This window comes from Rhipicephalus sanguineus, chromosome 8, assembly GCF_013339695.2.
Source record: "Rhipicephalus sanguineus isolate Rsan-2018 chromosome 8, BIME_Rsan_1.4, whole genome shotgun sequence".
Lineage (NCBI taxonomy): Eukaryota > Metazoa > Arthropoda > Arachnida > Ixodida > Ixodidae > Rhipicephalus > Rhipicephalus sanguineus.
The window spans coordinates 66,510,540-66,534,437 of record NC_051183.1 but is presented as its reverse complement, the minus strand read 5'-3'; the positions used below and the strand labels follow the sequence as shown (position 1 = coordinate 66,534,437).

Genomic DNA, 23,898 nt, shown 5'->3' with positions numbered 1-23,898 from the left:
TTTATCTCACGCCAACCTTGTTGGGTACATGTCATACCTGGAATGAACTTGACGATGTGAGCTCTTTGAGCTTGAGGAACATGTCGAAGAACCTCAATATGAGCTGCAAAAAAAAGGCATCCAAAGTTTGAGACGTGAATGATGCTGTTATTTGGAAGATACAGTAAATCAAGCGCATGCCGCCATAATTGGTCAGGTAAAAATATTGAAATTAACAATGAAGCGATCAGGAAGGAGCATTACGACAAAAGAAATAGGACATACAGAAATGAATGTTTGGAACGTTGTGAATACGATGAATGAAAGCAAAGGAAGTGTTCAAAACTATATCTGACCATTTAGAAATCTATCAGCGATTTATTTTGTTCATGTATCTTGTGTCTGTTCCAGCTAGCACAACATAGCGGGTTTCTTCACACATGTTAAATGGGTACTGACACATAAATTTTGGCCTCGCGTTTTTTTACTGCAGTGTGTTGCTGGGGGCCTTTTAGTCATAACACAGCACATTGTTTGCTGCAGCACGCAACAGATAATTAATTACAGGCTCATCATTACCGACTAGTGTCAGTTTCGGTTTCAAAACGACAAGCCTCCGGGTGCAACTATCACCACCTAGTGGGTGCAGCGCTCGATCACGTCAGCACACAGAACTGTGACGCACTTCCGCACGGATTGTGAGCAGCCGCCGAGAAGTAGGCTGCTGGAGCAAACGCGGCAAAAAAACATGGCGGCTTTGACGTCATCATACCTTGTTGCAGCGTGGTCACGTGACGGAAGCAGGGGGTCCCCAGGGTCCCCTTTGAGAGTGTCAATAGAGCGACGATGTCGATCGCTCGCGCAAACTTCAAAATTCATTTATGATACCTTGCAAGCTATATTCGCTGTTGATATTTTTCAGATGATATACGCATGTTCACGGGAATCGATCCCGCAGGCTATCTCGGCCGCGAAATTATGTGTCAGTGCCCCTTTAAAATGTGCAGAAAATTGCAACAATTGAAACTGTTTCTGCGTAAGCTAACTGCGTTCATTCCTTTATTGTACATACACAACATGACAGCACTCTAGCTATGAATAGACAATGTAGGCATCAAGTTCGGTCTAGGGAAAGGGAATGTAGGTGACGGCTTGGGGAAAAGTGTGTTAGGCTGTCAGCTGCAACTAACCAACGAATTTTACTTGTGCTGCCGTATTTGAAACCAGCTTTTTCATTTTTCTTTGGTGCCCAGGTTGTTAACATTAGTTTCCACTTAAGTTGCAACTTTACATTGTGTCCTCATTTTTCACCATTCTCTTTTGATCCTTGTCCTGCAAGAGCAATATTTCTGGTGAACAACTCACCTCAACATTTGAGGCAGATTCCACCAGTGTGTCCACCATTTGTTTTCCGATTGTGCCATTCATCACGTTACCTGAGCGTACAGTAGAAACCGGTGGGTGTAGTATCAACTTGTATACACGTTGTACAAGTATTCGCTGATATCCCTGTACGTATGCATATGCACATACATATCGAATCGGTAATAATCATAAATATTAGGGCCTCAGCACGCATGTTCCATGTTCACCCAATGAAATCATGCCAAACACCAGAGGGAGTCATACCTACAATGTATATTGTTTACAAAATTTAGCAATTCACATACTGATGGCTCACATAATTATGGTATTACAGATGTTACAGGCATCCAATATGCCGCAGGCAATGAGAACCATAAATACCGCGCAATGAATGTCATCAATGTTATTCCAGACGAACTTGCTCGTGGCAATCAAAACAAGAGAATATGGAAACCGTAGGCGATTTAGGACATTTAAACATTTAGGAAGCACTGCTTAAAAGAGTCTTATTCAATCTTTTATGCGCATGAAAACGAGTTTCGAACGTTTACAATTGATTATCCTGCAATTTCTGAAGCGGGAATTAATCAAATTCTGTAATAGGCTCACCGCAGGCTAAAAAATAAAACATTTGAAGAAATCTAACATACCACCCTTGAAACAAAACCTCTATCTTTATGCTTAATGCCGACATCAACTCAATATTTCTTTTTTTGTTGAGAAAAACATGTGTTTCACCTAGAGAATCTATAATCGAGTGGCTGCTTTAGCTAAGAAGCAAGGAAGCAACATTCAAAATTACTCCACAAAAATATAACTAATTCATAGCAAAGGTAAATCACAACGATGTTATTTCAGCACAGTTTATAAGCTATGTTCCCCATACCTTCAAGCATACTAAGCATCATGATAACCATCTCCTGTTGCAGCTGCAGCAACTCATTGAGGAGGTCCAGTTGACTTGAGTTCTAGAATAAAAAAAAAAGGTTGCATTCGTTGTGCGTTTCTAAAGTTCATTGTCTGTGAACCTGCGTTGTCAGATGTGAACATCACATACGAAATAAGCGACCACATCCATATTATCTGATCAATATAGCCAGCAGAACAAATGATTAAAACAGAACGTGCTGGTTTTTAATTGCAGTTTGCCTTTCGGTCTTTGGGAAATACTCTTAGTTTACTGTAAACCAATGTACAGCAAAAAATCCGCTTTAAGCAATTTCATAACGCTTATGTTTATTTAATCATAACAAACGGTGTTGTGAAGCCCCAATCACACCATGCCACACTTTCTCTCTCCGAAGGTTTTTAAGTACATAAATTTAGCCATTTTTATACATTTTAGCCTTACTACATGTACTTCATCTGTATTTCATCCAGGTGCTACAGTACTGCGCCAATTTAATGCTACACGTTTTATGCTCATGACTACACATTTCCGACGAAAACAGCCGATGCATGGTCCACGGATTCCTGAATGATGTCCATCAGATGTAGGAGTTGGTGCTAGCATGTGGAGGACAGTGACACTAAACATGACCAATCCTGTGTGCAATCATAAATGCGTTACCTTGGACAGCTTGTCCTGCATGTGAGCAAAGAGGAAAAGGAAGCCGCCCACCGCATCCCAGAGACGACTGTGAGCTAGCGCCTGCTGGTTCAGCGAACATGGACCCTGCACACCGAGATGCAGAAAATTATCACCTTAATCGTAATGATTACATTCGTTCATATCATCATCCAGCTTTTGTTCTGTACATTGCAGGGCGAAGGTGTTTCCAAATAGTTTCCAATTAACTATGTGTAGAGAAGCCTTGGGACATGGTAATGGGTTACCCTCTCCAGCGCCTTCTAGTGGGTCGTCCTCTTTGGTTGCTTGAAAAAAGAACGCCGCTCGCGCAGGGAGTTCGTGCCTTGCCGTGACTGTCGCCATTACTCATTGTCGTTGAGTGCTGTCTATTAAACACCTTAACAATTTGGTGGAGAGTGCTCTGCTCCTATTCAATGCCCCTGGAGCTCCGATCCCGTACCTTGCCATCTACCATGCCTCAAGACGCCGCCCAGCAAACGCCTCCTCTCGCAACGAGCACATGTCCCGGTGTCCCCCGTATACGCGATCCACCTATCTTCACTGGCGCCGATAGCACCGACGTGGAGGACTGGCTCGCAATTTACGAGCGCGTCAGCATCCCCAACAAATGGGACGAAGAAGGCAAGTTAAGCAACTTGGTATTCTACCTCGCGGGCGTAGCAAGCTTGTGGTACAACAACCACGCGTCCGATTTTGCGACTTGGGCCGATTTCAAGACCGCCGTCATCAGCGTTTTTGGCCGCCCAGCAGTTCGTAAGCTGCAAGCCGAACAGCGCTTGCGTGAACGATCTCAGCAGGCCGGTGAATCTTTCACAAGTTATATCGAAGACGTCCTCGACTTGTGTAAGAAGGCCAACGGAACCATGTCTGAGTCTGACAAGATCCGGAACGTAATGAAAGGCATTGACGACGATGCCTTCACCATGCTGCTCGCCAAAAACCCTGGCACAGTGGCCGAAGTCATAACGCTCTGCCAGAGCTACGAGGAACTCCGCCGGCAGCGTTCGATGATCCGTCGCTCCCCATCACGCGACGCAGAGCTTGCTGGCTTGGCGGCAATATCTGACCAGGCCGCGTTGCTGGCAGAAGTCAAGTCATTCGTGCGCGAGGAAATTGCACGCCAGATCTCCCTCCTCGCCTTTGCCCACCCGCCGCACGTTCAACAGTCGTCGACCACACTTCTTCCTCCTCTCCGCCGAGCGATTGAGCAGGAAATTGCGGAGGTCATGCCTGAGTACCACCCGCAACCTCCGGCTCCTGCGCCTCAGAGTTACGCTCAAGTTGTCGCCAGGACGCCCCAAGTAATTCCTGCGGCTGCCCCAATGAGTTACGCCGAAGCCGCCGCTAGACCTCCGTTCTTTGAGGCGGGTGTGCCGGCTACATATGCTGACGCCATCCCTCGGCCCCGACTGCAGCCCACTATGCAGTCATTTCAGCAGCCGACCCGTCGTACTGCGACATGGCCGGGACCTACCCCGGCGAACCGATGGCGCACCCCCGACAACCGGCCCATCTGCTTTGCTTGCGGTTACGCCGGTCACGTGGCACGTTATTGTCAACGCGTGCAGTCGCCTCGAGTCGCGTCACCTGTCACCAGCCAGTCAAGCCGAGCATTCTACGACCCACCTCCACCTATGTCGCCGACGTCACGCCCACCTCCAGCTACTCGCCGCTCTCCGTCTCCCCGACGTCGGTCACTGTCACCCATGCGGCCACGTTCAGTCGCACGAGAGCAGGAAAACTAGTCGTCGCAGTCCAGGAGGCAAGGGCTGCGACGATATCGAACTGTGAAAGCCCTCAGCGAAGTCCATCGAATGTAATCGACGTGCTTGTGGACGGTGTTCGCGCATCGGCCCTTATCGATACTGGAGCCGCTGTATCCGTTATGGACGCAAAACTTTGCCGCTTACTTCGAAAAGTGATGACACCACTTTCTGGGATGTCCCTTCGTACCGCGAGCTCCCAGAGTATTCATCCCACAGCAGTATGCACTGCTCGCGTCGTCATTCAGGACGTTCTGTACGACGTCGAGTTCATCATAATTGCGGCATGCTCTCACGACGTCATCTTGGGATGGGATTTCCTCTCCCGCCACGACGCCGTAATTCGTTGCGCACCAGCCGAAATCGAACTCTCACCGTTCTCACATTTGACGCCGACAGACAGTCCATCGGCAATGAGCAAGATCCTCGTCCAAGACGATACGAAAGTGCCTCCAAACTCGTCAACGGCTGTGTCGGTCTACTGCGCCGGTCTCTCCGACACCACTGCACTCCTTTCGCCATCTGCCCGCGTCTGCACTAGGAAAGGGTTGCTGGTACCTTTTGCGACCGTGCGAGTCACTCAGGGCAGCACCACTATTGTTACCAACCCATCCCCGTGCATTGTTACGTTGGTTCGAGGGGAATGTCTCGGCAAAGCGGAACCCGTTGAAGACGCACAAGTTCTGGACGCACCCGATGACTCGCACTGTACCAGTTCCCGCACCATCAGTGCTGTTTCCACGTCTGATTCGTCACCTACTGATGTATTTGGTCCCTCCATTGCTGACAACCTTACGTCGGTCCAGCGTTCGCAGCTTCTGTGCATGTTGGATGAATTTCGTCATTCTTTCGATGTCGGGCAAACTTCCCTCGGCCGCACGTCCGCCGTTACGCATCACATCGACACTGGCGCCCAACCACCACTGCGGCAACGTCCATATCGCGTGTCTCCCACAGAACGCCGGGTAATTAACGAGCAAGTGGACGATATGCTTCGACGCGATGTAATTCGACCCTCCGACAGCCCATGGGCGTCTCCTGTTGTTCTCGTTACGAAGAAGGACGGTTCTGTGCGGTTCTGTGTGGACTACCGACGGCTCAACAAGGTCACCCGCAAGGATGTTTATCCACTGCCGCGAATCGACGACGCGATTGACAGCCTCCAAGGAGCAGAATTCTTTTCATCTCTCGATTTGCGCTCGGGGTACTGGCAAGTACCCATGGCTGATGACGCTCGACCAAAGACAGCCTTTGTCACGCCCGACGGCTTGTACGAGTTCAACGTCATGCCGTTCGGTCTGTGTAATGCGCCCGCGACCTTCGAGCGCATGATGGACACCGTTCTGCGTAACTTGAAATGGCACACGTGCCTGTGTTACCTGGACGACGTCGTCGTCTTCGCTCCGGACTTCTCCACGCATCTCCAACGTCTGCGGCATGTTTTGACACGTTTGAGCAACGCCGGCCTCCAACTGAATCTGAAGAAGTGCCGATTTGCGGCACGGCAGCTGACAATCCTCGGCTACGTCGTGTCCAAAGACGGAATCCTTCCCGATCCGGCCAAGCTTCGGGCCGTGGCTGAATTTCCCAAACCTACGTCCGTCAAAGAACTGCGCAGTTTCGTCGGACTGTGTTCATACTTTCGACGCTTCATACGAAACTTTGCCACCATCATATCGCCGCTGACGAAGCTCCTTGGAAGTAACGGACCCCTAAATTCGTGGTCGTCCGAGTGTGACGACGCGTTCGCAAAGCTCCGTCGTTTGTTGACGTCTCCTCCCATACTACGTCACTACGACCCTACGGCCCCTACGGAGGTACACACGGACGCCAGCGGTGTAGGCCTCGGCGCTGTCCTTGCGCAACGCAAACCAGGGTTCCCCGAATATGTCGTGGCATACGCAAGCCGTACGCTTACCAGAGCCGAGACCAATTACTCAGTCACGGAAAAAGAGTGCCTGGCGATCATATGGGCCCTTACAAAGTTTCGACCTTATTTGTATGGTCGCCCATTTGATGTCGTCACCGACCATCATGCACTATGCTGGCTGTCGTCATTGAAGGATCCCTCAGGCCGTCTCGCCCGCTGGGCACTTCGCCTGCAGGACTACGACATCCGCGTGCTGTACCGCAACGGACGCCAGCATGCTGACGCCGACGCCCTCTCGCGCTCTCCCTTGCCTGACGACAATGCCCCCTGCTCAGTATCTCACATAGCTGTTGCTTCAATCAGCGTTCACACCATCGCTACCGAACAGCGCAAGGATAAATGGATCACCTCGCTGATCGACTTGCTCACTGATCCGACGGCAACACCATCCACTCGCGCGTTACGTCGTCAAGCCCACCATTTCGCCGTTCGTGATGACCTCCTGCACCGACGCAATTACAACGCCGACGGCCGCCAGTGGCTACTAGTGATACCCCGCAGTCTGCGTTCTGATATATGCGAGGCCTTCCACTCTGACCCGCAATGCGCGCACTCTGGGGTATCCAAAACTTACCACCGCATTCGACAACGATACTTCTGGCGTGGGATGTACCGCTACGTGCAGAAGTTCGTTCGCTCCTGCCTCGATTGCCAACGCCGAAAACCTGCAACGCACGTGTCGCCAGCAGGTCTACAACCATTACCTTGCCCTAACCGTCCGTTCGGGCGCGTGGGCATCGATTTGTATGGACCACTTCCTCTGACTTCGGCTGGTAACCGCTGGGCCATCGTCGCTGTTGACCATCTAACGCGATACGCCGAAACCGCCGCCCTCCCAGCGGCTACAGCGCGCGATGTTGCCTCCTTCCTACTACACCGATTCATACTGCGTCACGGTCCACCCCAAGAGCTTCTCAGCGATCGAGGCCGTGTCTTCTTATCGGAAGTCGTGGAAGCCATTCTGAAAGAGTGCCATGCTGTTCACCGCAAAACTACTGCTTACCACCCGCAGACGAATGGCCTAACCGAACGCTTTAACCGCACGCTCGGCGACATGCTGTCAATGTACGGCGCCGCCGATCACACCAATTGGGATGCCATTCTGCCCTTCGTCACCTACGCCTATAACACCGCCCCTCAGAGCACTACTGGTTTTTCACCGTTCTTCTTACTGTACGGAAGGCACCCGTCGCACACCATCGACACGATACTTCCATACAAGCCGGATTCATCTGAGTGTGCGCCTATTTCTGACACAGCCAGGCTCGCTGAAGAGTGTCGCGAGCTTGCCAAGACATTTACGACGCAGGAACAAGAGCTGCAGAAGAGCATTCGCGATGGCACCACCACTTCTGAACCCACGTTCCTTCCTGGAGCGCTCGTATGGCTCTCGGTCCCTACCACTGCAAGTGGCCTTTCTTCAAAACTGCTGCCGAAATACGAAGGCCCATACCGGGTCGTCGAGCGCACATCCCCGGTCAACTACTTGATCGAACCCATCGAACCAGCTTCGGACATGCGCCGTCGAGGGCGCGACATTGTCAACGTGGAGCGCCTCAAGGCCTACTATGACCCACTCATAGTGACGAGCTGTTAGGTCGCCGGACGGCTCCCTTTTCGTACCCGGGGTAATTGTAGAGAAGCCTTGGGACATGGTAATGGGTTACCCTCTCCAGCGCCTTCTAGTGGGTCGTCCTCTTTGGTTGCTTGAAAAAAGAACGCCGCTCGCGCAGGGAGTTCGTGCCTTGCCGTGACTGTCGCCATTACTCATTGTCGTTGAGTGCTGTCTATTAAACACCTTATGGTATTTATTATGGTATTATGGTAAGGTATGTAACATCTCTACCCACTGTGCCTGCAAACTTTCTAACCTCATTGGACGTCGCAGCAATCTGCATGATGAATGACTCAATTTTATAATAAAATATACATCTTGCATATAAGATGAATACATTGGATGTATTCATCCGCACATGGCACATTCCGAACTATTCCACGTTGTCTTACTATAACAGACAGTTTCAGACCTCGCGATTATGAAAACTGAGTAATAAAATGGTACAATGCTGTTGACACGTACAGTTCATTCCCACAAAAGTCATTCCCACAAAAAGTATTCTGCCTTCACTAATAAAGAAACGGCAGTTTAGTTTGTTTTACATATGTTGACAACTGCCTCATAAATCACTACCTTGCAAGTTAAGGTTCATGTACTTAAGATGGCTGTGTTACACTTTGGTTCTGTGAAAATAGCAAGCTAACGGACACTAGGCAGAGGGAAATGGGTTTAACGCATGAACAGAAAGAAGACAGCATTGGCGTTGACAGCAACATTACAGAAAGATGGCTGCCCATATAGAGGAAAAGATATTTTTTGTTATACACCTATTCTCGTAAGTCTGTCACAAGAGAATTATGCAAATATGGTAATAACGTGTTCGCAGTCTCAGACAGCATTCTAGTAAAAATATCTTGCTGCTCACCTGGATGAACTCAGTAAGGGTGTTGAAAACTTGCTTGGCAACCGTGATTGCACGACAAAAGTTGTCCTTGCCCTGTAGTTGAAAAAAAATGAGTAAAGTGTTCATTGTGGTCAGGTTAAACGTGACCACGAAAAAGATCAGTCCACATAGACTGATGTGCACTTACCGGCTGATCAATAATTTCTTTGCTTGAATAATGCCAATAGAAATCCATGATTGATTCCTAGGGAAGCAGAAATGAATAATTGCGTTCTTCAGAATGTATGCAGCAGCACTGAAGCCGACACATTTGCGCACAGTGGATGATCCAGATTTTCCCTGTTGGGGGAGGGGCAGGGGCGTCCGACCTCCCTCTATGTGCCGTCATGCATGTGCTTGTACAAATACGCGCATATATATACCTATCATATCTGAAAATTTCGGGATGGTTGAGCCTCCGGAAAAACCCCCTGACTGGGCCGCTGTTTCCGCAACAAGCATTTCAAACGTGTGCACAGACAGCGACATTTGAAATCAGTATACGCACGTGACATTGTGGTCAAAATAAAATTGTGCAATGAATGACAAATGCGTTTATATATAAGAATACAAAGAGCAAATATAATATGCAAAATGACTGGTAACCTGAGATAAAGAACGCTTCAAACACATTTTAAGGAATGTGAGGCATACCTGCAGTCTAAGCAAGTAATCCACAGTGCTGATTACGACGTTAACAGTTGTCGTGTTACCAGCTTGGGTTCTCAAATAGTTCTGGAATTCTGGAATACAAAAAGAAATTTCATATGTGTAGTCGACATGTGAAACCTAAAGTGTTGATAACATTGGCGAACCAACAGTTTATGACAGTTGAAAACTTTTCATCCTTTGTAGCGCCATTATACCAAAGGAATTAGAACGACAGAAAGTTGAGCTAGTTGGCATTTTCATGACAGAGAAACTAAGGCATGCAAACGTGGAGACAAAAAGAGAACAAACGCATTCAGGTTTGTTGTCTTCGTTAGAGTCCGTGCTATGATGTTTACATTTGGCCTAAAGTGCTAATTGTCGCGCAAAAAATTCATGCCAGGATATAAAAGAAAAGCGCGAAGCAAAGATGGAATACAGACCAGGCATCGACAACTTCATTGTGCCTACTAGAGTTACCTTATTAAAAACATTTCATATGGTCTATGAAAGGTTACAGTGAATAGCACTCAATAAATTTTCTCCATTTTGATGTTTTAATGCTCATGGCAACGTCGATAAATTGAGATTTCTCCTTTTTCAATCTCATACATCTGTTTGTTACTGCCACAGCTGGAAAACAAGCAAAAGACCGCTCGCAGCGTCACATCATAGACACTGAAAAGTGCAACAGCTTTGCTGCCTTCACTGGAAATTTTGCTTTGATATTAGTTTAGTTCTTTCGCAATGAACAACGTACGCTAACCCAAAAAAACCCAGTGCTCTCCCTCCGTACAATACAAGACGAACCTATATTTGGCAATATATCTATAAACTAAAAAAAAAAAACATTTAATTTAGTTGGCACAAGTCACGCACTTTCCGGACAAGGTCATGCTCACATAATTTCAGAGGTTAATAGTTATAGATTTCTATTAGTCTGTATATAAGGGTAGTTTCGTGACACCTCACATTTACTTGCACTTTAGAAATATTACCAATAAAATCCCACAGTATTATTCTGATGTACGATACATTAGCTCTGCACTGTGCTCAGGAATAAATCGCTCGTTATACTAGGAGAAATTATTAAGCATCAAAAATAAGAAGTGAGCAAGCACATTCACAAGCTTGCACCTTAAAGGTGAAAGAATTCCCTCAGGCTTTAAGATAAAGTGTAACATGAATTTATCAGCTACTCCTCACGACTACAAGTCTGTTACTCTAAAGCAGTCATCGACAAGTTCTCGCTTTATCTCATATTAGTCACATATATTATCATTATACCAAGATTCGGCTGTTCGGTTGTCATTATAGGAATGTCAAATGAGCACATTATACATCATCATTTATACGTTGTGCTGATTTAAGGATAACAAATGTTCACAACGTCAGCAGAAGTGTTCCCTCTTTTTAGGTAAATATTGTGTGTGCAAAAATAAGAATTTAGCACCTCTGCCGCTCACGGAAGTTTTAGACTACAGTGTACATTCATTGGAATTATTCAAGCTGACAAGTATTCAAGCCCGTAACGTACCAACCATAGTTATGTCTACAGCTATGCCTATGTTCTGTGTAGCTGCATATTCCATATTGCTGTATTGCAATTCTACTTGAAGTGATGAGTGAAGTTAAATTGAGGAGAACACAAGGTTTCCTTCATTACTCGCTCATTAATTTCCTTGTATGGTCTATATACTGCCCTTCCTTTAACTTTTTCGGCAAGTTAATTATGACTCCCACGATGCTTCACAACAAAAAGGATATCACTACCCTCAAGTGCTGCTATGACATTAAGTAGACGGTCATGAAATCGGAATTATAAACCAGGGTTGTATTACTATAGTAAACATGGGTAAAACAAGAGAACCACACTTCTTCCTTACCCAAATTGTGACCCTCGCAGAGCAGTTGCAGGAAGCGGAACAGGGCACACGTGAAATCAGCGTCGTGCATGTTCTTCTCGCCTGCCGTTCCCTCTGCCCCAACACCTAGGCCCTCTGCCTTCTGTGTGCGCTCGAAGGCGTCCAGGTCCAGCACGCTAGAACCCGCCATTGTAAGAAAGAACAAAGCGACAGGACAATCGCACCACTCACAGACAGCGAAAATTCCCTTACACAAATTATAGGGAACTATACAGTCCCATAAATTACGTTGTAAGGCAGTTAGATGTTTATACTAATACATCTAACAATTGTTCGATTTCACGATTATTATTGTTGCCACAGAAAGAGATGGGGAAATGTGGAAATGTCGCTACTATATTTATGAATATTTATTCAATAGATGATCATTTCATTATCGTATCTACCATTTGCATTTATTAGTTCACAATAAGGGATTCAAATTAACAGAATGGCCGCTCTTGGGAGTTCAACGTGCTGTTTCACTACTTTGCACAATACAAGCGCGTAAAATTATGCTTATGTTGTCGTTTAATTACGGTGTATTTTTTGACTGATGTGGTCCTCGATTGATCTTAGTATAGAAAAAAAGTCTTCGATTACATGCAATAGCATGGCTTTGACTGACATAAATTCCTCAGCATACAAAAAGACCGGTATACATTTAATGAACCTGCCTACAAGTTATCAATATATATTTATTTGAGAATATATACAAAGGTCGATGTAATCTGAGGAAGAGATTTAACGAGTTTTCCATGAAAAGCTTTCATCTAGCATTTGTGGCTTAGCATACCTTGTGTATGAAACGAATGAGTACCACGTGTTAATTCTACAGCCAGCCATACACATTCGGAATATCTTGTTTCACTAAAGTAGTTTCAGGAATCCCTCGCTCACCTGCACAGGTTCATAAGTCCGGCAATGGAAGTGAAAAACCCAACGTCCTTCTTCTCTTTGAGGTGTTTCAGCATGCGCTACAAGGAAATAACGACGTCTTGCTGATACTCCAGGTAATCATACAACTATAAGTCATTGTGAAAAGCACAAAGTGAATCATGATTTTTAATCGTAATCTAGGAGTCTGTTCTCGTGACGGACGAGTCTCAATACATGAGTAGTATTAAGAGAAGGTTGCGTTGCCAAATTTAGCACAGGAGAATAAAGCATGCTATTGAAAGAAGACTGCTAATTTCTTGGCAGTTTGCGCTCAAAGATCTGTCATGCCTACAGCAGTAACCATGTTTAAGCGAATTACACTGGAACTTGTGGCTTTTGAGTGTCCTGAATTTCAACTCTACATCAATTCAAACACACTTTAACCTAAGCACAACAAACACGAAACAGGCAAAAAATATGCTCTCGATACAGAATATTCCTTACCATCATTTCTTTTTAACAAAGTAAACGAGCGCAAAAAAGGCATTTGTAGATTGCTTGCATATATCTGGCACTTTTAAACCTATGGTTGTTTTAATGGCATATGCCTTTTCTGCGGCTAATACGAATTAGACGTTTTATGGCGGGAAATAGCATGCGCCGGCCAATTGTAAAAATAAGTGGACCTTTCGCCCCGCTATGGGGGCCTTGTTCAGAAATAATCTTTGTTTCTTTGTGAAGATAGACCCCGTAGCGTGGCTGAAACGTTCGTTTTTTAATTTTACGATTGGTTGGCGCTTCTAATTTCCCGCCATGAAATTTCCCTACCAGACTGGTTTCCGTCGCACCTTGGATTTCAAGAGACGCTTTAGTATCTTCACTATAATAAAAACAGTTGATTGTGCCCTTGAGGCACAGAGTTAGGTATCACATTTAACCATTTCTATTCTTTCCAGAAAAACGCGCTACTACAAGCGCCTCAGACTGTTGAAGCGACAATTGTTTTCGAGTTTGAGCCCTTAAACAGAAGTTCCATTCAGAAGACACGCTTTTCAAAGCAAAGATCGTGTTATTCGGTGCGACGAAGTAGAGAAACTGTTGTCAAGACTATGCCGGAAACGGATAACTCGCACATTTAGGGCCACAGAGAAAAGTCTCAGCGACATCTAATTATCTGCGACTAATAACACTCGCTGTCATTCATATTCTCATGCTGTTACCCAGAGTCTACGGCAATTGGAATGTACCAAGAAACAGTGTTATCTGCAAGATCCTCACTTTCAATCTGTATAAGCCGGACTGCAATACGCACATTAATAACATGGAATTGCACTATGAACGTCCTTACTGAAACGTATGTGCATTACCATTTGAACTTCCTGGTTGCCTCCTTTCAGAAGGGAAATGCCAAGCTTGAGGGTTTCAATCACCATCGGGCCATGGACTCCTGAGGGAAATACAACATCTGCATTACACGACTGCATAAAGACTTACTGGGAAACAAAACTTTAGTTGAGTAGTAAACACTTATATTGAACAATGTCCTCCACGTCTTCAAATTATTAAATAGGCGCGCAGATTATTGAAGAACTATGTGATTATTTGATGGTCGCTATTTTTACCATCGTGCGCATCTCACCGGTGGGCCTATCACCCAACGGCCACATGCGCTCGACGACACTATCCTTGATCAACGGTCCTGTGCCTTTCTGTTCCGTTATCTGCCACCGTGGATACATTTTAAAGGCCACGAATATACAGGCTCAATTTCTCAAACGCGGAAGCGCTAACTGCCGGCGCTCATTCCCACTCGTGGTGTATTATTCCGTTGCGCCGCTACCAGATGTTGCCGCCATCTCTATAAAAATAATGCAGACCATGAAATGTAGCAACCCCCCCCCCCCACCACCACCACCACCTACTAGTGTGGTGAGTGTGCCGGAAGCTGCAGTCCTGTTGCGCTCTGTTGGGAGGCTAAAGCTGGACAAGCCGCCACCACCGGCAGCAGCAATTATCAGACAAAACATGGCTGATCTCTCCGTCATAGGAATCGGTAAAATACGAAAGTGAAACGTGTCTACACAGAAGTAGTGCGTATTCTGTAGTGATATATCAGAGCTTGTACAATGTGTGTTCGTGCTTGGCAGCTATAGCACCGATTGGCGTGAATGCACCCATCTTGGCGCCTAATTCGTAGAGGTTCTTAGCTTGAGCCGCAAACGCGTGCGTCCCGCAGGCCTCTGTCTCGCTCCACCAAGTCACGATATTCGCCCGTCGAAATGGTGTCCTTTCTGCAACACGTATTGTAGCAGTTTTGTTAGTCGGTGCTCTCGCATTCGAACTAATCGGCGGCGGAGAAATCCCGTTGGTGCATGTGGAAGCTGCACTACTCCGATAAGCCGGTGCACGCTCGCACGAAGCGCAATGCAAAGAACGTAAATCCATCTAGGGTACCTCGGCGACGCCAGCGCGGCCAGTGTCCCTCGCTGGTATTGAGAAGCTTTAACCATGACCTCCGATATCGCGCGCAATCTCGGAGTAAGCGCTATTAAGTGTTGATCGTGATGGATTACTTCTTTTCACCTCTAACAGACGGCAGCATCGCCCCCGCTCCGCCCCGCCTATCCACACAGCCAACAGAGAGCACCGTGCGAGTGAGAATGTGTGAAAGATACAAGGCGCGTTCGTGAGGTGTCCAGCATCTGCCAAGCTAGCTTAGTTCGTTTCGCGTCGGGCGCTTAGCGTCGCGGCAGCTGAGTCGTGGGTTCGATTCCTAGTGACGGATCTTTTTCTTGGTTTTTTTCTTTCTCACCCGTTGGCGTCCATTTTATGAACGTCATATCCGGCAACAGAAGTACTTGGTAGACCCCGGCATAAAACACTTTCGTGTTAAAACAGACGTTCACGAGGAAGGTTCACTTAAAGGAACAGTTCCATACTCACCTTTGCAGGCTGAAATGTATAGAAGCGCCATTTCAGCAACACCTCGACTGGCAAGACGCGCCTGTTGAAACAGCAACCGTTGCTTCTCTAACTCTTGTTCCTGTGGAAAGCGCCGCATGAAGAGAAAAAGGTGGTTACTCAGCAGCAGAAAATAAAAGTGTCAATTTAGACATTTAGGTCTACAAGTGTTGTGCCGTGAATATTCTTGAACAGTGCCTCCACTGCAAAAAATTCACTACGAAATGCGATACACATCATGCAGACTACTGCTTCGGGTGCTAATTCACCAAGAGTTATTCAACGACGGCAATGTTTTCCTGCATTCTATAATGATCATTTCAACTTCAGCCAGCATAAAAGAAAAAAAATAACACAGGACACGTATGGTACACACTTCTCAGCCAGGTAAATTTTGTGCTTACACCCAGTTTAAAGAAGTGACTGCTTAACACAACGAGGATACTTTTGCTGTTTAGGATAAGCGTAGATTTCTGCGCCAATAAAATATCCAAACGGCACACTTGAGATCTCAAGAAACCTCACGGCGTCGGCTTGCTTACCTTGAGTCGTCGAAATTTTTGCTATGGGGCCAGCATTGGCAGCATGCAAGAGATAAGTGTTAGATGGCAGGTTAGTCAAAACAAGTGCAAAGCATGCTTATTTAGTTGCGAACATGAAGCTTTACGCAATTCCTATACTCTTTAAAAGCAACTGACTAAATGCGCTGGATTTTCTCCGTTCTTGCATGTATTGCGCTAAAAATAGCCTGAAACTACAAGCACTCTAAAACAAATGGCACATTTGCACCAATCAATAACGCCTTGTATATATTTAGTACATTTGCATGGGCTCCCTAGCTCTTAAAAAATTCTGTAAAACATTTACACTTTTGTAAACACAGCGCAGTGTGTGACAATGTGATGTTATTGCAACTAGTTCTATAAAAGTGAAATGACTGTGCGAAGCCACGAGCGTATCTTTGTTTAATTTGTATTGCAGTACTAGGAGCACATACGAACTGGCTTTATTTGAATCGTTCTTTTTTTGCTGCTGCTACTACATTTGATAGTATAGTACCCCCTTATTGGCACAACTGAATACCATGTTAAAAATTATTTCTGAATACTTTCACGCGACTTATGTCCCACATATTTCATGCTCTAGAGAGTTAACTTTTTCTTGTTCGAAAGAGAACCTCTGAAAACACAAAACGATCACAAAACATACACATGCAGCACAAGGCACAGCAAACACAACACAAAGAAATTGGCAGAAACTTACTAGAAGACCCTGACATGCATCCAGAAGCGAAAAAGGAGAGAGAAATATTCATGAAAATAGACAGGTCAAAGCAATGAATAGGAATTCATTGTACAGGTGTCAAAAACGCAAATGTTATGTCCAACAAAGATAACTAAATAGGGGTTAAGCCTCAAGCAGTTGTAGGATAAGCAGAGGCATAGCAAAAAATACATATTCATGCAACTTGATAGTTGCGGGAGAGAAAATGTCATTCATCTGGGAAAAAAATGTGGATTAGCGTATACGTCAATTAAAGTAATATCCTTTCCATGCAAAACATAAAGAAATATACCAGCTTATTTAAAGTGATCAAAATTTGAAATACATTACTGCGTGAAAATCAGGCTATAACGTGAGTTTCATGTGCAATTAAACACCCGCAGAACACATTCCATGAAAAAAAGTTTTTAAGAGACAGCTGTAAGCCAGCACGCAATATTATAAAAGTACTAATGCCTTCAATGCGCATAATATATAACACTTTGCCAATAGCTATACTCAATATAAATCCTCAAAGCTCCAAATCTAAATATAAAAACAGACCAGCAAGCATAACGCTATATTTTGTGTGTGACAATGGAATTCTTGAGCACTGCTTTTGTTTTGCCATAGTCATAACCCACGCCTAGACAAACGTTTAAGATTGAAATGTCAAAAAATTTTGGTTCATCACGTTTTGCAAACTTGTCAGACTTACTATAACATATGCCAGTTGTAAACTTTTTTTATCTTAGCACAAAGATAGGTTTGTTCTCCTTAGTTGTCTCTTATATCTTCTGCTTTTGCCATATCACGCATTCTGTTTTTTGTCCCGATGAGTTCGTGCATTGCCGCCGCCTATTGTGACCTATTTTTTCTCTGTTTACCATTTCTTTAGTCGTTCTCTTCTTCCTACTCATCCAGAACAGTGTTGTTAATACTTTATCCCCAAAGTCAGAATATCTCCGAAATTACAGTCTTCTAAATGAAATAATTTCACATAGCATCAATTCGCAGTAAATAGTGCTACGTAATTCTATTGTGATCACAAACTGTGGAAAGCAGTCACGCTTTGACACTGCAACAAACAGCGCTTTACAATGTTGCCAGAGGTTATTTCGGTGAAACAAGGCTCTTAAAAATTTCTTCAACCAACTTGCTCGCCCATTGTGCACATCTTTCAGATAAATTTCTGTGTAATTGCAGTCTGCTCATTCGCATTCACACGTGTGCCTCTATGTGGTGTTCCATTGCCAACACCTATATGGAGGTGTTAAAATACCAATGTTTGTGCTTTGTGATTTACTAATTTTCGGTATACGAAGCTGTAATTATGCTCGTTGCTTTCTGCGCACGGCAACAACAACTGCTCCAGTGCGACTAGTGGGAGGGAGTAGCAATGGCCGGATTAGGCAGCAAGACTAAATATACGTGTGACCCGCATTCAATCTGATGTAGTAGGTTATCTTAATAAGAAATAATGAGAGGTTTCAATTCAATACAATATTCTCACATGAATCGAGGGCCCAGACTCCTCGTCACCCTCTTCCTCCTCCTCTTCCTCTTCGGCGCCACCACAACTCTGTGAGGAACATTTATCACGATATCAAGATCAATCAATGGAACATAAAGTACTGTTTCTAAGAAAAATTGTTTTATTCGCATTAAAAACTATTTCAAATGAGAACATGCATTTAAATAAGGAGCACCATTCAAACAACACACACTATTTAGGTGGATCCCGAACATGTTATTCTAAATTTAAGGATCCACAAATCTTGGATGCTTTCAACTATTGAATGAGAGAGCGCCGTACAAGATTCAGTACTTAAATAAGTATCCAATACGGGTAAATAGATTTATGTCTCAATGTCAAGTGCACCCTTTAAACATATTTTTTCAACCCGAAAATAACTTTCATACAGCGACCATAATAGGTAGAAAAAACATGATAGCCTAATGCAATGCAGCAGAGTACATTCCTTGCTAAGAATCTGCTTGCTGACCCACAGTGTTCAATTTGTGCTTTTACTAAAATACAAAGAACATCACTTGTGAATATTCGTAAAAAAATGACTGGCCAGTGTTCAAGATAACCAATACTCAGTGATTTCCTTCTAAGCTGCACTAAAATTTCGTATTAAATTTATACCTCAGAAATCAATCTTTACAGAAACCAATTAACCATTACGGCCACTGTCTGATAGCATGAAAACTTCAATAAAATGGCAAACTACAGCAATATTTTTCCAAAGCGCCGTGAAAGGATAGCAATAAAAACTTCACCCTTTGATAGGTCCCATACTTGAAAGGCTAAAACTCATAAAGAATTGTTTGTCATGGAAATACAAAACAAATTGCCAAGAAAACATCGTTTGGAAAAGTGGATACGCACCTGGCTAAAGATGAAGGCATACTGCATACAAGGGGTCCTCGGGATTGACACCACTGAAATAGCACAGAACAAAAAGATACAGGTTGCGCATCACTGCAGCTACGATCATTCACACATATGCACATTCTATGAAGTCGAGGGTCGGACGGAGACCGTCTGGTCAGGAAAAGACATGACGACAATTAAAATAAACACCGGCCACAGATAAACGCAACATAAAAGCAAGACGTTTCGGCCCCCGCTTTTACGTTGCTTTTTTATTTGTGTGTGGTGTTTATTTTAATTATCATCATGCATATGCTATGAAGACAATGTTGTTCAATATGCGATTAAACATTCTCTTGCTAACAGAGCCATTGAGGCAAAATCATTCCGATTCAGTTGGATATCACAAATGCTCCTGCAACAACAACCACAGCATGACATCGCCGATCTATTTTACATTGCATGAGTTTACAAGAGTTACGGTTGCACAATGTTACCTAAAGCAGATAAGTCTTGCAGGCTTTGATTTTGTGAACTCGGATGGCAGCCTATGTGCGCACTACCCCTTTCTTCTACTATTTTTTACAATTTTATTTGGTATGTGATCCCACCCGCTAGGCAGATGCTGCCCTGACGATGTCCACTGGTCAAAACGTTGGCTTCAGCGACATGCCCTATTGTTCAATTTTTCTTCACTCCAACTTGCCAAGGTAGCTTAGCAGGTCTGGCATCGTACTGCCGAGTTCCAGGGCGCGGGTTTCATACCTGGCCATGTCGGCCATGTTTCAATGAAAGCGAATTGTCAATAGCAAATGTACTAAGATATCGGTGCACGTAAACTTCAGGCAGTCGAAATTATTTCAGAGACAACTGTAGCATTCCTATACACATATATCTGTTATATGACATCAAAACCCTACAAAAAAATTTATCCGTGCGAATATTTTCAATCTTAGGAAACCATACCAGTGGGGCACAGTATATCGGAATAATTTGCTGAATAACTTATTTATTTTGTACGCGTGATCTAGGTCTCACAAACCTGTGCTCAGTTGTGGCTCTTCTTGAAAAGGCCACAACAAGCTGCACCAATGGATCAGGTGCCTCCTCCGTCTCTTCAGCAGATTGCTCCTTCTCCGACTCCTCAAATGTGGTCTGTGACAAATGCATGTTACATTGCAAAGGAAAGAAGCCAGAAGAACATAAGCAGAAACCACCGCCACACGATATTAAAGAAAAAGAAAAATGCTTAAGGAAATCTTTCGGTTATACATTACCCTACTACTCATCCACAACTTCGTTAACCTGCGGTGCTTTTGCGTGTCATTCTCTAACTATGCGCGTTTCTGTGTACCTCTTTATGACATGGATGACGATTCATCGGTTTCGCCGCACTTATTCGACTCTCTGAGACTATTTGTAACACGTTTTGTTGATTGCGTATAATGTTAATTTGAGGTTGCTAGCCTGAGACTTCTGGCATGAAAAGGCGGCGTCTGTGCTGTTCTATTAATTTTTATTTACCCATGATTGCTTTGTATCATTATTATGATGAGCCTGACGATGCCCACTGCCGGGGAGATGCCTCTCCTAATTTTCTCTAACTAACCTGGCCCTGTGCTTGCTGCAGCCACGTTATTCCCATCAACTTCTGAATCCCATCTACCCAACCAACTTTCTGCCTCCCCCTTTTGCGCCTGACTTCCCTTGTTATCCAGTTCGTTAGCCTTAATGACGAGCAGATATTGAAATTTCATTTCGTAAATGGATTTACCAAGCCTGGCAAGCGCATTATTTCCCCTATAGTTTTCCTCTAGCGTGGTATTAGGATCACTATTCTTAGAAAGGTGTAAGAGAGAAAACATCCTTACATAAACTTAAATGTCACGCCTAGAACTCAGAAGTTCTCCTGAAAATAACGTTGTTTATGTGAGTGCACCGGAGTATTAGAAAATGCTCACTTACCGTGAGGTCATCAATTAGCTGCTCTTGGCCAACATTTTCCTCTTCCAGCCAAAGGTTTGTGTAGACACTTAAGAATATGTTGATTGCCCGATGCCTGCAAAAATCGAACTTATGTTAAATTACTGCTGCTTAGTACAAATGTCTTATAAAGTATCTATATGTACTTCTGTTATCAGACTACGCCAAACCTGCCATCATAAATCGTGAGTATTATCAGTAAGCACATACTCCAATCCACGTGGCTTGCATTAGTAGCAAAATATTTTTGTTTCAAGACCTATTTACAGCTGCCTTCGTTGGTGCAAAATTAAAAATTACGAACATTTGTGCATACAATGAACTTCCGAGTGTTGTGCACATAACGAAGGTTGAAAGTTGCATACTGAAGTCAAAACTGTCACAACTGTTATAGCTAGCGTATATTACTGGTATAATGAAACAGAACTAATGGTTTTCTTACAGACAGATCTATATCTCTGGTATCAAAATTTCCGGATGTACAAATGATATGTTTTCTTGATCAACAATGCATACTTTAATTGTCATTAAAACTGATTAGTCCAGCTGAAATATATTGGCGCTCATATAGTAAGATATATATGCACAAGAACAGAAGTTCTCATTCCACTGCAAGACACAATTGCAAAAAAAAAAACAGACCACCAGAAATGCAACACAAATGGACAAGTATATAAACAGTCCCATCTAACATGCGCTACTGCCATGCTACATAATGAGAGCATGCAAAAATCACACGACTGAGATTTTAGCACATGCAGTGCAATATTATAAGTTGTAAAGGCATTTGTACTTTTAAAACTCAGGAGACCTATGTAAAGAGCCAGCTAAACTATTGTTGAAATCAATTATGCAGAAGTTTCTTGTAAAAGCGATAAAAACAGCTAAGCAGCTATTAGTGACACATCATGGAAATGATAAGCTCAGACAGGTCACAAAATATACCACAACATCGCCAAGGGAAGCAGTCTTGGATAATATTTCAAGTACTAATAATATGTCTGGAATATAACATAAAAACGTATCATTATAAAGAGAACGTTCTTATTGTATTATTTTAGGCGCTGTAACACGACCAGAAAATTATTACTTTCTACAGACCTAAAAGAGCTGCAGATGATGAGAGGAAAACATCTACAATCTACAAGCGCTCGAAATCCGTTTGGTTGGCAAGTGTGTCGTGTACTCAGTACATGACACACAAAGCACAACTGACAAGTGACAATATATGTCATGGAGGAATTACCTTAGAATTAGTTTCGTTAAAATGTATCCGTCAATTACACATTTGAATATAATATGCAAGTAAAGTTTAATTCTGAGCAATCGAGCTCAAAACAACCTTCTAAATAAAATATATTTAAATAAAACACGCCTGCCTTACAGACCTCAAGACTGGGACCGTTTAGCGCAAACAACGAAATGAGGTAAAGTAAGACGAGGAGAAGGGATAAGGCGTGCTTAACCTTAGGCCTTGCCCCTACACTTTGTTAGTTTTCGTTAGGTGAACCTAGTATTATGGTCCGTGAGACAGCATTAGCAGACCAGCTGACCAAGAGCATGGCTTAATAAAATACAACGTGCAAATGAATTCCACATGTTCTAACAATCTTGCATGGGCTTCTTTTACAATGCCACGCAGCTGCAGCTTCTTGTGCAAGATTGAGATGCGCATCTAAGGATCCTGCAACACACTCGGTCATGTCATGGAAGAGAAAGCAATAAAGTAAAACATGAAAACTTCATAACGATGGTGCCCAATGGATGCGTTGTTTAAAAACCTGAAAGGGTAATTATTCTAGTATATTATGCAATGAAAGCAGACACTCTTTATATATATATATATATATATATATATATATATATATATATATATATATATATATATATATATATATATATAGGAAAGAAGATGACATTCAAGGGCTCGTTTTTTTCTTTGTTAGACACAATATTAATGAGAACTAACAGACAATGCCAATAATACCAAGGACCAGCACTAATGCCGGTCCCTGCCGGCGGCAAGTTATCTTTTCGTGCACATTACTTTCTTTGCATTTATATCCTAATTACTACAAATAACATTTTCTTGGCATTATTGTGTGTTACTTTTCATTATATATATATATATATACATGTCTTACACTGTGGCCTAGGATCTGCCCAATATCCATTCTCTTTGTTAATGTTCACGTAATCTGTTTCGTTGGCAGCCGTTGCCATGCTCACTGAATCCTCAAGAAAAAGCATTTCATAGTATATTCAAATATATTGTTGCGGGAAAAATTACGCATCAAATAACGTAATACAGCGTAAAGGGGACATCAATTATGGCAACTACAGATGCACTACCATGGCAAGTAAACACGACAGAACGAGCACGTTCAAAGAAACCGGTTAAAGCCAGTTTGCTGAGCTGATGTAAATATTCTGCCTTCTGCATTACTAGATATTGTTCGCAAGTCATAATTGCTAATACGCTGGAAGTATTTTACAACATGTTATTCGCAAACATATTTGTGGTAGCTTTAAGTGTTAAATATCTTAAGTACCTGCATATTTGAAAAATAGTTTCTGATGCGAAAAATTTGTATCAAACACGAATTCAGCTCAGCAAATGTGCCACAAGAAAAACAATGATAAGAATATGACATCAGGACATCAAACAGAAGAAATTAACAAGGAGAAATCAAATCTCAACACACTGACACGCTGCACAAAATGTCTCATGCAGCTCATTTTCAACATCAG

General features: G+C 43.7%; 1 protein-coding gene across 1 annotated transcript in view; it reads right to left on the bottom strand.

The window, feature by feature from the left end:
• LOC119402033 (ryanodine receptor-like) overlaps nt 1-23,898 on the bottom strand; it is a 150,637-nt gene that overhangs the window by 7,404 nt on the left and 119,335 nt on the right. The window contains 16 exon segments of the mRNA XM_049418475.1: nt 38-103; nt 1,345-1,415; nt 2,231-2,312; nt 2,915-3,019; nt 9,112-9,183; nt 9,278-9,334; nt 9,784-9,872; nt 11,664-11,818; nt 12,582-12,658; nt 13,928-14,007; nt 15,504-15,603; nt 18,298-18,366; nt 19,180-19,204; nt 19,206-19,232; nt 20,207-20,319; nt 21,130-21,223. Of these exon segments, the coding sequence (XP_049274432.1) occupies nt 38-103; nt 1,345-1,415; nt 2,231-2,312; nt 2,915-3,019; nt 9,112-9,183; nt 9,278-9,334; nt 9,784-9,872; nt 11,664-11,818; nt 12,582-12,658; nt 13,928-14,007; nt 15,504-15,603; nt 18,298-18,366; nt 19,180-19,204; nt 19,206-19,232; nt 20,207-20,319; nt 21,130-21,223 (1,282 nt within the window).